At 41.1% G+C, this 12,421-nt stretch overlaps 1 protein-coding gene across 16 annotated transcripts in view; it reads right to left on the minus strand.

Annotated features, from left to right (window-relative positions):
- DAB1 (DAB1, reelin adaptor protein) overlaps positions 1 to 12,421 on the minus strand; it is a 434,251-nt gene that overhangs the window by 2,661 nt on the left and 419,169 nt on the right. For 15 of the 16 annotated variants that reach the window (XM_017805607.1, XM_017805611.1, XM_017805605.1 and 12 more), the window contains 4 exons: positions 10,649 to 11,197; positions 9,687 to 9,814; positions 8,662 to 8,760; positions 1 to 611 (listed from right to left, as the gene is read on the minus strand). The exon at positions 1 to 611 is cut by the window's left edge and continues 2,661 nt beyond it. In XM_017805607.1, the coding sequence (XP_017661096.1) occupies positions 8,677 to 8,760; positions 9,687 to 9,814; positions 10,649 to 11,197 (761 nt within the window). In that variant the 3' untranslated portion in view covers positions 1 to 611; positions 8,662 to 8,676. The remainder of the gene's footprint in view (positions 612 to 8,661; positions 8,761 to 9,686; positions 9,815 to 10,648; positions 11,198 to 12,421) is intronic. The other variant, XM_017805615.1, reaches the window with a different exon arrangement.

Below are 12,421 nucleotides of genomic sequence, written 5' to 3' on the forward strand. Positions count from 1 at the left end.
TACAGAATAAGAAATAAAATAAAATAAAAAAAAAATGACACCACCAGTATTTTTTGTTGTTGTTATTTAAATATGTCTACGTAGGGAAAAAAAAGGGTCAGGATCAGCCTGATGTAAATGATGATGAAAAACATGTCACCGTGACATAAAAAGTGCCGACTTGTGCCCCAAAGGCTGTTGAATGATAATGCCACTGCTACATACAGACTCTGCTTTTTGCTCAAAAGAAAAAGGAATGTTTATTACTCAATATGTGGCACACAGAAGACAATAAATCTTTAAAAGAAGACCGAGGAGTAAGATTTCCTAGTCTGGATACCCACCACTTGTGGGGATGGGGCTGGACTTGTGGTATGATAAGCAGGGAGAGTTTTTATTTTGTGCTGCCATAGGAATCTGCCATTGGTTGCCAAAAAAACACATCAGGAACACTCGAAGAGCCAGTCCAGAAGGTCAATCTCTCTCCTTGTCAGACAAAATCAATTGGAAAAAAGCATGAAAGCCAAAGGCCTGCCAGGTTGTTGGGTTTCGTTTGAGTCTTGGAGCACCACAAGACTGTAACAATGCTATTTCTTAGGTCTGTTAATCTGGGCGTAGAGAGGTTCTGCTTCCTGGGGATAACAAAAATAAAATAAGCGGAGATGTCTCCAGACAGCATTTTTAGAACATTTTAAGAACATCTGCTTGAGAACAGCAACAGTTTGTCAGTCAAAACCCAAAGGAAGTGTTTGCTTTCTGTGCTGCCTTGAGTGATCAGGGTACTCAGGGTAAATTGTGAAGAAAACAGGACATTATTTCAGAAAATGAATGCTTACTATCAATTTCCTCTTCCAGCACTGGCCATGCACTGATTTTCACTGCTGGGCATAGACATACGAAGAAATTAAATGATAATTTATCTGACCGGATGCTTGGAAGTTTACAGACCAGAAGTGTAGCTGGCATAAAAGGGTGTTACTCATCCCAGGCTAAGACACTGCCCCCAGCAGCACAACAGCAGAACAAACCTGTGGGTTTTACACAACTCAGGGAGAAAACCACTTGCAAACAGAAACCGCTGCGGAAAGCTGAGCTAATGAAGCTGTGATGGGATTTAAAATAACAACATGAGTTGCCTATGAAGAACGAGGAACACTAGCCCAGCTCAGTTTGATTAGGAGTCTGTAGAACTATTAGTACAATCATTAAAGCCAGGAGGACAGTGTGTCAATTTGCTAACGGATACTTTCTGGGGAATTTCCTGGATGGGGAGGGGGAAAAGCTGCCATGTTCTTCAGCGTTGCTTCATAGCTGACACCCTGTGCTTAATACTACGTTCATCTTGGCTGCAGTGGGAAGCAAATCACCCATGGACCCTGGAATCCATTCTACTTCATTTCCAGAAAGTAATTTATTAAACTAAGAATGACATCTAAAAAAAGAACAAGACAGGCAGAAAGGCTAATTAATGCCATACTGCATTAACTCTCCACAGCTTGATAAATATTCAAATACCACGTCACGACGTTGAATTTAACCAAGTTAGAATCAACTCGTGTTACAGCAGCATTAGCAGGAGCTGACTTTGAACAAAAAAACCTCTGAAGGCTGGCAAATCACTGGGCACTGCGGAGCAGAGACATGTATGCCAGGGGATGGCACAGGATTTTAATCACTGCTTATACAAATGCTGAGGATGGGAAAAACAGCCCAAAGGGGGATTCATAGGGCTGTATGTACTCTGTGCCCAGGGTACCTGGCCAGTGTCCTGTCCCAGTGCCCCCTCCTGCTTCACTGTGCAGCTTGTGTTGAATGAGGAGCAAACACAACAAATCCAAAATATGACCTGTTTCCTCCATGCCAAGAAAAGTTGTCTCTTATTCTCTGAAATTACTACATTTCTGGACCGTGCAGGGACCCTGTTTCCCCATCTACTACCTACATGAAGCCCTTGAGTACACTACAAGCATTATGAGAGGATGAGAGAAATCCACTGGAATGATTAAATAAAGGCTTCTGAAATTATCCCGAGCAAGAAGCAAATATATTTTGTGACCTTGAAAAACTGAAGGTAATCAGAAGAGATGACTGGGAGTAAATAACTGCATTTCACATACTGTGTGTTAAGTCTACCTGTGCCAATTTTCACGTACCACAGACATGAAGCTGCCAGAATGATCTATCACAGCTAGTTCAGAGAAAATCTGTACTAATTAATGTGTGAACCTGACACACACCAGGCCATTCTTCAGGCAGTTGCTGAACCTGAGGTGATTGCAAAGCGAAGTGAAAAGAAGGAGGAGAAGAAAAGGAGAGGGAGGGAGAACACCCCTTTGGAACAAAGGATGTCAGTTTTCCAAATGCCTTCAGGAAAAAAAGAGCTTTTCAAAATGTCAAGCCTGCTTGTTAGAGCTGTCCTCAAATATCCTTAAGATATGCAGATGTCCTTAAGTAACAAGTGTCCTAAGGTGCCACTGAACTTGACACCCTTGGAAGAGGAGGAGGAGCTCATCATCGGTCATCAGCACTTTACATCCCACATGAGGCAGCCTTTACATTTAGACCAGGGCATTTTACATGAAAAGTGTGTTCTTATGTCTTCCTTTCAGTTGATTTCCCCCTTCAGATGCCTAAATGAGAAATTAATTGCAGTAATTGTGTGCAATCTTCCCAGCCAAAGTTTTTGTGTCAATGTCTGAGATTTGTTTTCTAATATTTTGAGCTAATTCAAGCAGCACATCGTGCCTGTACCCCAACATTGCAAATGGTATCTGTAAAGTATTGACACGGTACTCAAAAGGGTAAAAGAGAGCAGAAAGGGACAGAAAAGAGGTAAAAGGAGAGTTGAGTGTTGTTGACTTCATGAGCAGTTTCTCTCACAGTGCTGGGCACTGTTTTGGAGGGTCTCGAAATCAGAAATACACCTCCTTTTTGTACACACTCCATGCAAAAGTCACAGGCTTGTTACGAAAAGGCAGGTGAGCATAACTCTTCTCACAGTATCAGAACCATCTCAGCAATGTTTTCTGCTTTCTACTTCTACCACTGCATTAGGAACAGATTCGGAGGGAAGGAAAGGAAAGAACTGGTCTTTGTCAGAACAAAAAGAGACAAACAAATAATATAGCAAACAAAGCTGCTAATTCACATAAACCCCTTGAATCTCAAAGTGTTTTCCTTTCTGAACTGGCCCAGAAGCACTGGTGATGTGCTTTCATCAATCTACAGGGAGAAACCAAGATGACAACTGGAAGCACCCTTTTTTTTTGCTGCTATATTCTAGAGATAGTTCATGCTGCAAATCAGTTTATTCTTATTTTAAGGGGGACAAGACTGCAGCAAACTGTAAGTATTTCTGGTGTAGCACACTACTGCATGAGGCAACAAGGTCGCTAATGCTTTTGAATAACATTATGTAAATACTAGAAGTAAATTTGCATCCAATTTAAAGATATTAACATCTGCTCCCCAGCAGAACTAATCACTGGAGAACATCTCCTGAAAGACTCAGAACCTACTTAGGCTTGCAGAGGTGAACTCACTCACAAAACATAACACGGGACTGGGTTAGGAAGAGACTATTTTTACCGTGGCAGCCCTTTCATCACTTTGAGACACCCTGCTATGTGCAGAGCTTCAGGCAAGATGTACTCAATTCAAGAGGTGAGGCCTGCATAGATTTCCTTGCCCTTTACAACAGATTCTCAGTGCCAGTTTTACTCCTGGCTGACTGATCAGAAAGGGCAGGCTCAAATGATAAGAGTTTCATGAAATAAGAGTGCTGGAGAGCCAGACAAAATGAGCATCTTGTGCTGGGGATGCAAGTGAAGGGGGTGGGAGTGTGATGCGTCTTCACTGTTTATTGCATGCTGACTCAGCAAAATAGGACATAGTAAAGTTGGCAAGCGGGGTTCAAATTAAAGATTTTTGGTGATAAGACAGGTCATTCCTATTGGCCCATTAACAGCCAGTTTTTATTTATTACTTATTATTAATTATTAATTTTTAATATTTAGGGGTTTTCTTGCAGCTAACCTCTATTAGCAGCATAAATATACCAACCTTCTAGTTCAGGATTATGACTGGAGAACGCCTCTGTTCTTATTATAAACCTACCTAGGAATATTTCCTAGTTCCAAATATCCAGTTTAATTATTATAATTTTAAAAGTTTCTGTCATTTTAGTATCAAGATGGATGCTGTACATCCACAAAATGAAAAAGCAATGAGAACCACTCAGAAATATGAACTTGCTCCATCTTGGTCCCAGTATAAAACTGAACTGCAGCCATGAAACATGCTGATTATTTCTGGGCTCCTTTCCTAACAAAACAGTAGCTACACAATTATACTTCCCATCTACATATCTGCCAATTCTCCTTCAAAACTTTTGAACCTAATGGCCAGTTCCAGTTGTTCAGAAGTCTCAAAGATACGAAAATATCACAAGTAGATTTTTAAAATCAGTTGTGCAGAAGACAGGGAACTTTTAAATGACCTCATTACAGATAAAGTGAGGAGAGCTCATCCCCAAACTGAACTGCTGGGATGCCAGTCAGTAAGGACTGTGGCTCTACACAAGCTACACAGGATGTTTTCTCCTGTTTGGAGGAAAAAGCTGGAGGAATGGAAGGGGACATGGCTACTTCAGGTGGGCTTGATAACACTGGAATAAGTGAGAAGCCTGTGTATAAGCTGGTCACATGAAAACTAACAACTTGGAGAGGACTGTAGCAGTGGAGATGGAGGCAAATCTGTAGGATGCCCCTGTTCACAGAGCAGCCTGAATTTCTCAGCTCATGGTCCTTCAGATTCCTTGGGAAATACAATGATGAACAACTGAGTATGAGACTTGAAATATCAATTTTAGGATTTCTCTGGAATGAAACAATACTTCCCAAACTGTGATCCCTTTCCAAAGACATAACACTAATTCTCTCAGGAGCACAGCCCTGCTCAGTGCTGTGTCTTCAGTTTGAGAATGACAGTTCTAGAGCCTACCAAGAACAGGTCACCTATAATCATTATGAATTTCTTGTTGGACTCTATACAGTTCCTACTGAGCCAGGTGAATGATAGGAAGAGGTCTTGCAAATACAGGCTTTAATATGTGGAGCCCATTCCAAATCCTGGTGCAATAGAAAAGGGGCAGAAGGAAGAGGAGGATGAAGAGACAGCTTGATATTCCCTCCTGAAGATCACTAAGCTCCCAGATAAGCCAGTGCTTTGTCCATAATTTTCTGTTTTCTCTCAACTTCCTAAAATCAGCCCAAATAAAGAATTATAGCAGTCCATCCTGGAGCTGACTAAGATTATTAGGAACATTTATCACTAAGAATGGCATTTGCTCAAAGATAGATGATGGCAGCAGGCCACTGAAGTACCACCAAAAGCTGATAGACAAATATTCTAATGAACTGTTGCTCTCCTGACAGTGCTGATAGCATTGTGAAGGGTGTGACATATTTTGAGGGCTTATAATTGTCTGCACACATTTCACAGAACAACTAAACAATTTTTTCAGGAAGATATGCTTTAGCCACAAATGTTTTGAAGGTTTCTTGAGAATCTCTCATGAATGATTGCCAGTGCAAGTTTTGAACCAGGCAGCATCTCACTAGAGCTGCATTTGTTCCTCTGTTCAAACTTCTTGCTTTAATGTAAAATGTCAATAATAAGAAATGTTTAACACATTGGGTAGAATTGCAGCTAAAACCAGTTCTTTCCCTCTCTCTCCTTTCATCATAGTTATCCCACACACAATCTAAAGACAGCAGTAGGGATAAAACATAAATCAGCTGAAATTGGCAGTCATCTGATTCAGTGTTCTCTTCACCCCTTCTGGAAAAAGACCATCCAACCTCAATGCGGTGCACAAACAAAAGGAAAACAAGCAAATACAAATCTTGCTATATAAACAACCCTGCAAAGAGTTGATCTTATTTCACCTGTGAAAGTTAGGCCTCTCTGCTTCTTATCTTCAACCATAGAGGGACAAAAATCTAATATACCCATAAAGTGTCACAGGTACCTACTAAGAATTCATAGCTATTTGTGGAAGAGTGACTTTTAGAACAGCTACTGGTAGGATTAGGATTTTGAGAGCTGAAGTTGAAGATTGCAAAAGGAAGAGAGGAAAAATAGGAGAAAAGAAGATAGTAACTAAATGATAATATAAAGTATCGGAAGGAATCAAGACATCAAAATGCTGTGGTACCTTGAAAGACCAGGGTGCAAAAAGCTAGGCAGGTGAGTATTCTGACTACATCAAGGTAAGTAAAGATACTGTATGGGCTGATTTCAGAGATGCTGGGAACAGATACATTTGAAATTTCTGCACACAATACTATGCTGTGCTCCTGAGCGGTCCATTCAGCCGAGTTGTTACTGTGCTGTTCCTGGGGTAAGAACCATGTTCCAAAGAGTGAAGTAATCTCCCATCTAAGCCACAAAAGTGGCTTTTATGCAGACTGTGATTCTTTTGTACTACATGTTTCTCCCCATTAAGTTTCTCTCCAAATGCAGAGCTCAATACACAACTCAGTAGTAAGTCCTGAATTGATAATTTTCCATGGAGATTAGACTTCCCATTGCTCTGATGATACCAGGCTTCAGAATTCGATGGGCTGGCTTTAGCAAGTGGATTTCCTACAGACTGCTGCTGAATGGCTCTGCACAGAGCCACAATGATATTAGTGAAACTTCACTGGATAGGGGCTTTCTTTTTGTTCAGCTTCCTGTTCCTGCCAAAAGCTTCTAGGAATTACTGTAATACGATAATCAGTAACATTATTTAACATTTCCCAGAATATATTCCTGAGAATTATACATATTTGATGCAAGACTCTGCAGATTAACAAAAAATACAGAAAAACCATATGGAATCACTGCTAATATATTGTTCTTGTAGCTCCCAGATACTCTTGATGGGTAAAAGAATGTATTTTGCTATGTGTTACATAAAAGCAGAACAAAAGGAGTCCCTCACTTGACTCCCTTACATGGTAGGATGCATTACCAGACTTAAACTACTGTTTCAAGTTCTATCCAGAACTCCTGGCAGGTAAATGTGTGTGATGGTAGTTTACAATGATTTTAACTATATCTGTGACTGTCAAAAAAATAGAGATTTTATCATTACTCTCCCCAGGATGAATTTCAGAATTATCCCGAGTATGATAAACCATAATAAACAAATGTATGTGGATTTCCAGAGTGTAGGACTCAGACAAAAGTCAAATCCTCTTTCTTGACCTAGGAAAGAATTCTTGGAGTGGTCTGAAGCTGGAAGAGTTGGTGATGTCAGCAAAGACACAGCCAAATTATTATGTGGCACCATCCACCTGCCGAAGCAGCTCTCACTGGAGTAAATATCAAATGCTCTTGCTAGAGCAGCTCATCCCAGCTTGACTGCATCCTTACACTGTCATTTTTAGACTCAATGAGACACAAAGCTTAAAGCTACTTTTGCTTCAGCCCTCCAAGAGCTGAGCATTACATTGGTGAAGCTAAAGAAGGGGGAGATGCCTTCTCACAGCACCGCATATTATTGAGATAATCTTATTCTTCCCAAATGGATCAAAGCTAAGTTGCTCTAAGATTTTTTTTAAATCATATTTAATGCACAAAGTAAACTGACTCCAAATGAAACTATTAATTCTGAGTTGAAACCAAATTACTTTGGCTCAGGATGGGTAAGTCACTAGTAAACCCAGTGCAATTTCTGTACAAAAATGGAAAGGGTTCTACCACTGTTACTTATTTGCTCCAGGAGCTCTGTGCTGGAGCACAGAAACCGTATCAGATCACATATTTGGGCAATATCAAATATTGCAGAACGGCAGATAGGGAAAAGACAAGGAAACATATCCTTCAAATAGCAACACTAGAGAGTCTTTGGATGGAATAACAATGCTTAGCCCCCATAAAACTTTGTAGCTTCACTGTCTTTTTGGCAAAACATATTTACTGTATTGAAACAAATCACAGAACATTCACTGGGAGCCACATTTTCTACCATGTTCTGTAACACAAAACATGAAAAGATTGTTTTTCCCGTCTGTCTGAATTTAAATGACTTACATTGATGAGTAATTTTTAAAACATCAGTATACCAATGCTAATATGAATGATCATAATTTTCTAATGTTTTTAATTTGCAGTTGGAGATAAAAATACACAAACCCATTTCAATATTTTTTACAAGCAGATAATAAACGTGCTTCTTCTACTGATTATCGCATTGATTTAGGGTAGAGACATTCATGTATCATTATATAATTTTATTTAATGATTGTTATGTCTATGGGTAAGATGTCTTATTCCATTTAATATGACTGAAGGCCAGAGGGGATTTGATAAAAAAAATGCCTAATACATTGTTAGGAATGGCTCAGTTTCCCTATTTGCCCTTAGAATTTGAACACAAAGTAAAATAAGTCTACATTTCTTTAAAGCATGCAGGCAGCTGAAACACACATATTTGCATAAGCTGCAACACTTAGTGAATGGCAAAAGCCATGCAAACCACCAAGCATGAGAAATACACTGTGGATGATGGAGAGGTCAAACGGAAAGATGAAAGGGAAAAATAAACCATGCATCCATGAAAGCAATGGTAGGCACTGGTGGGAGAATAAGTGAACACCTCAAGGTGTAGAGAAAAAAAGGACAGATACCTACCCCAACCTGTGCTATCTAGCTACCGACCTGTGGACTTATAGTATCACCAGTTGGCTCACCAAATGGATCACTTGTGGAGGAGGCCTGAGACCCATCAGGCTAGAATACAAGAACATAACACCTTTTTTTCTCAACAATAGAAAGTGAAAAGTCAACACGAGGTTATTTTCATGCTGTGGGCATAGCAAGTACATCCTATCTCATGAAAATCAGGAAGTGAGACCTCACCCCTGATATGTTCTCAAAAGCCATAATGGTTTGCTATAGCTGATGCAGTCAGGAAAGAACCTCCCCAGTTCCTGCTGGAGCCCAGGCAGAAGCTGCCACAGACCTCAGGAGGTACTGGATCAGGCAAACCAGAACTGCAAAAAGCCCTGAAAGCCAGTGAAACCATGTGAATCAGAAAGAGTCTAAGCTTGCATTATTTTGTACCTTTGGGTCCTTTTGTTGTACAGACTCCCTCTTGCCTTTGGCTCACTCGGGCTCTTACCTCCCTAAGGCACCTTGGGACTTACAGTCATTGCTTGGATAACATTTCTTGCTTTGGTCCATAAAGGCAAAGAAATCACATATCGAGGGCCAGAACATTGAGGAATGTAACTAGGCAAACAACTGGGATGCAAGAATGTGCAAGACAACATCAACCATCATTTTAACACACAGACTCTCACATCTTTCTTTGCAGCCTCACCATGTTTGTTGTTTTACCTCAGACTTCCTTATCATGAGTAAGTGAATGCTGGTATGCTAAAAAAGGGATTAGATACAACTAACATATACAGCCTTACATATGAACTCTGAGTTTGGTTCCTTGTATGCAATATTAGTGCATATCAATGGAAAAGCCATGCTATCAGCTATCAAACCCAAAGCAGGATGTGAATTCTGTCTGCAGCCCCTCCTTAAGTACCACCCAGCCCTACTGGAATAGTTACTTCTGACACTACGAAACAACATTTAATTAACTTATGTCTTTTCTAGCTAAAAAGAGACAATAAGGCCTTAGAAACCTTGTTGCTACTCACAGCCTCTGGCTCCTCACTTTTGCTTGGGCTTTCAAACCCCTCTTCAAAGAGGTCATCTGCAGCAGGATCACTCGTATGAGATGCTGATGATTTTGATGGAGAACTCTGTCTGGGTGCAGGGGTTGGAGCTAAACAAAGATTAAGGTAACAGCAACAGAATATATTCTGTTAATTTCTTCAGAAAGACACAGCAGCACAGAATTTGCTCATGCTTTATAGCCTTCAACGTTATTACTCTCAAAAACTATTTTCTGATGAGGAGCTGTACGAGGTAAATTTGAACACAGTAGTCATTATCAACTCCATGTATTTGATTTCATTTGGCAACTTCTAAATTAAGTTTGGCTGCATCTGGCCTGTGTCTTCAGGAGCCAGGAAGATGCCACTACATTACATTAAGAATGTGTGAGTTGCCTGCCCTCTGGCAGGTAACTGAACCAGAAGGCCTCTGTCTGACTCCTGGTAAATCTGTGTCTCATGAACTCCTCTTTTCAGCAACCTGCAAAATCCCCCATCTCCATGCTATGACCACAATAAGCTTTATTTTACAACTCTTCAATGTATTTCCCCACATGTCCAGTACATCAAGCTATTAAAATAAATATCCATCCCCTAATTTCTGCAAAGTATGGCTTGGATGGGACATGACTGAAACCATTTGTAAGTCTGAATGTCATAGGCATTTGCCAAACAGCTTGCATGGCCCTACCACAAAACACATATTACTATCTTAGAAATTAAATTTCAGACTTCAGCTATCTGGGCTGTTCATCTTCGTAGTCTCTGAAATTCCTCTCTGATATTTTCCTTTATGGCTGAAACACATTTAATAAGCTGGACATGGATGAAGATTCTCAGTTTGTATCTGTGTTGGAATTTACTATATGAAAAAACAGAAATAAGTACTTTGAGGAGAGGTCACATCTGAGGAAAGGTATGGCTGAAAGCATAGGAATACTCACGTGAATTTGTAGATGGTGTTGTGGAAGTCACAGGAGTCAAATTTAACTGAGAGATGTCAAAATCATCACAATCATCTGCTTCCTGTGCCATCCCAACTTTATTAAAGTAACTTGAGAAGGCCTCTGAGGTACAACTGAGGGAAGGCTGATCTGGTTTTCTTGATGGCACTGGTGGAGGTTGAGCCATCTGGAAATCTTTAAACATTTCTTTTCCCATTTTCTGTCTGGGCCTGTCTGTCTGTGGACTCGATCTGTTGGAATCACTTGTGGGTGGAACTGTAGCTATAGGAGCAATGGTACCTTGAAACATGGCTGCTTGTAAAGGCAAAACAGTTTGTGTTGGCATGAAGGCAGTTGGTTGGAACTGACCAGCTACAGATGGCCACGGCTGCTGAGTAGGAGGAAAAATACCGGGCTGGCCCCACGCTATCGGCTGTCCTCCCTGCATCACCTGAGCAACTGGAGGCTGAGCACCCATGGCCAACTGCTGTTGAACAAGTGGTTGCTGTCCCCAGAAGGAGGGCAGAACAGCTCCCATGGCAACATAACCTTCAAAGAATAAAGAAAGCAGGAGGGGGGGAAAAATGAGAAGAAAGATTTTAACGCTACTATCAACAGCACGCAGAACAAGCACAATAAATCAGAGATGTGCAAGCTACATTAGTGATCCCAGAGCTTCAGCACACTTGAAAAGAAAACTGAAAGACATAGTTGGATTCACATCACTGAGTAAATACTCGTATACAAAACCACAGGCTGGTGGGTATCGGCAATAATCCTTCCTCTCATCTGAACAAAAACCTCTCCTCTTCTTCCTCAGTGAGCACCCCCTGCGCCTGTGAAGACCTGTGTGCATGGACCTGGTCAGCAGCTGGGCACTGGGCAGCCCCCTTCCATGGTGCTCTGTTAAAGCAGGGCCAGTTTGGTCAAACCACTCACCAGAAGCACAGCAGCTCCCAAAGCACTTCCTAAACTCACCCCCTTCCAGCACAACCCTCCTCCACACCACTGAGTTCCGCAGGCTCTTCTTGCAACCCTGACTGCCCCACCCTCTGCCTTTTGTCTCTGCCTGTCCTTGGAGAAGGAGCTCTGGGACCGATTATGATGCACAGAGTCAGGCTGGGATGGATGCTAAAAAATGAGCAGCAGAGCAAGCAGAGAGAAGGAAGAGGATGCTCAGGATTCCCTCCTGCCTGCTGCAGTTCCTCATCCTTTTCACTTTTATTCTTTGTTGGGGAGAGGGACCTACCAACACCAGTCAACTCCTGCCAATGGCACAGCTGCCAAACTGGTTCTAAGGGACAGGGAAGCACCTCTATATATGTTATATGACAGCTCAAGGGCTCGCTAATGACAGTGTGACCTTCTCGCAAGAGAACGACTCTTCTGACACAGTTACAGTTCAAACCATTTGGACTCCGAAAAGCAAAGGAAGTGTCTCAAATTGCATAATAATATTAGTGAAAAAAAAGAGCCCAGATGAATTCCAATTAAAACCCCTCACATGTGGTTATTACCCAATTACTAGAGAACATCAAAAACATCTTGAGCTTCTGCTGCACTAAATACCTAATAACAGCAAACTGCTTCAGGTATTAGGCTAGTATAACACCCCTCTGGTTGGGGAGAAAATTAAAGATTAAAACTAAAATTATAATTGCTTCCTGTCAGACCTGAAGCCTCCTCTCAAGCTACCAAGAGGCTGACTGTGTAGGAATTATATCATCAGGTGCTTTTTTATTTACAACAACAAAAAATACTCTGAAACTAAAA

Source organism: Lepidothrix coronata, unplaced genomic scaffold, assembly GCF_001604755.1.
Source record: "Lepidothrix coronata isolate B3197 unplaced genomic scaffold, Lepidothrix_coronata-1.0 Scaffold12, whole genome shotgun sequence".
In the NCBI taxonomy this organism is placed as follows: Eukaryota; Metazoa; Chordata; class Aves; order Passeriformes; family Pipridae; genus Lepidothrix; species Lepidothrix coronata.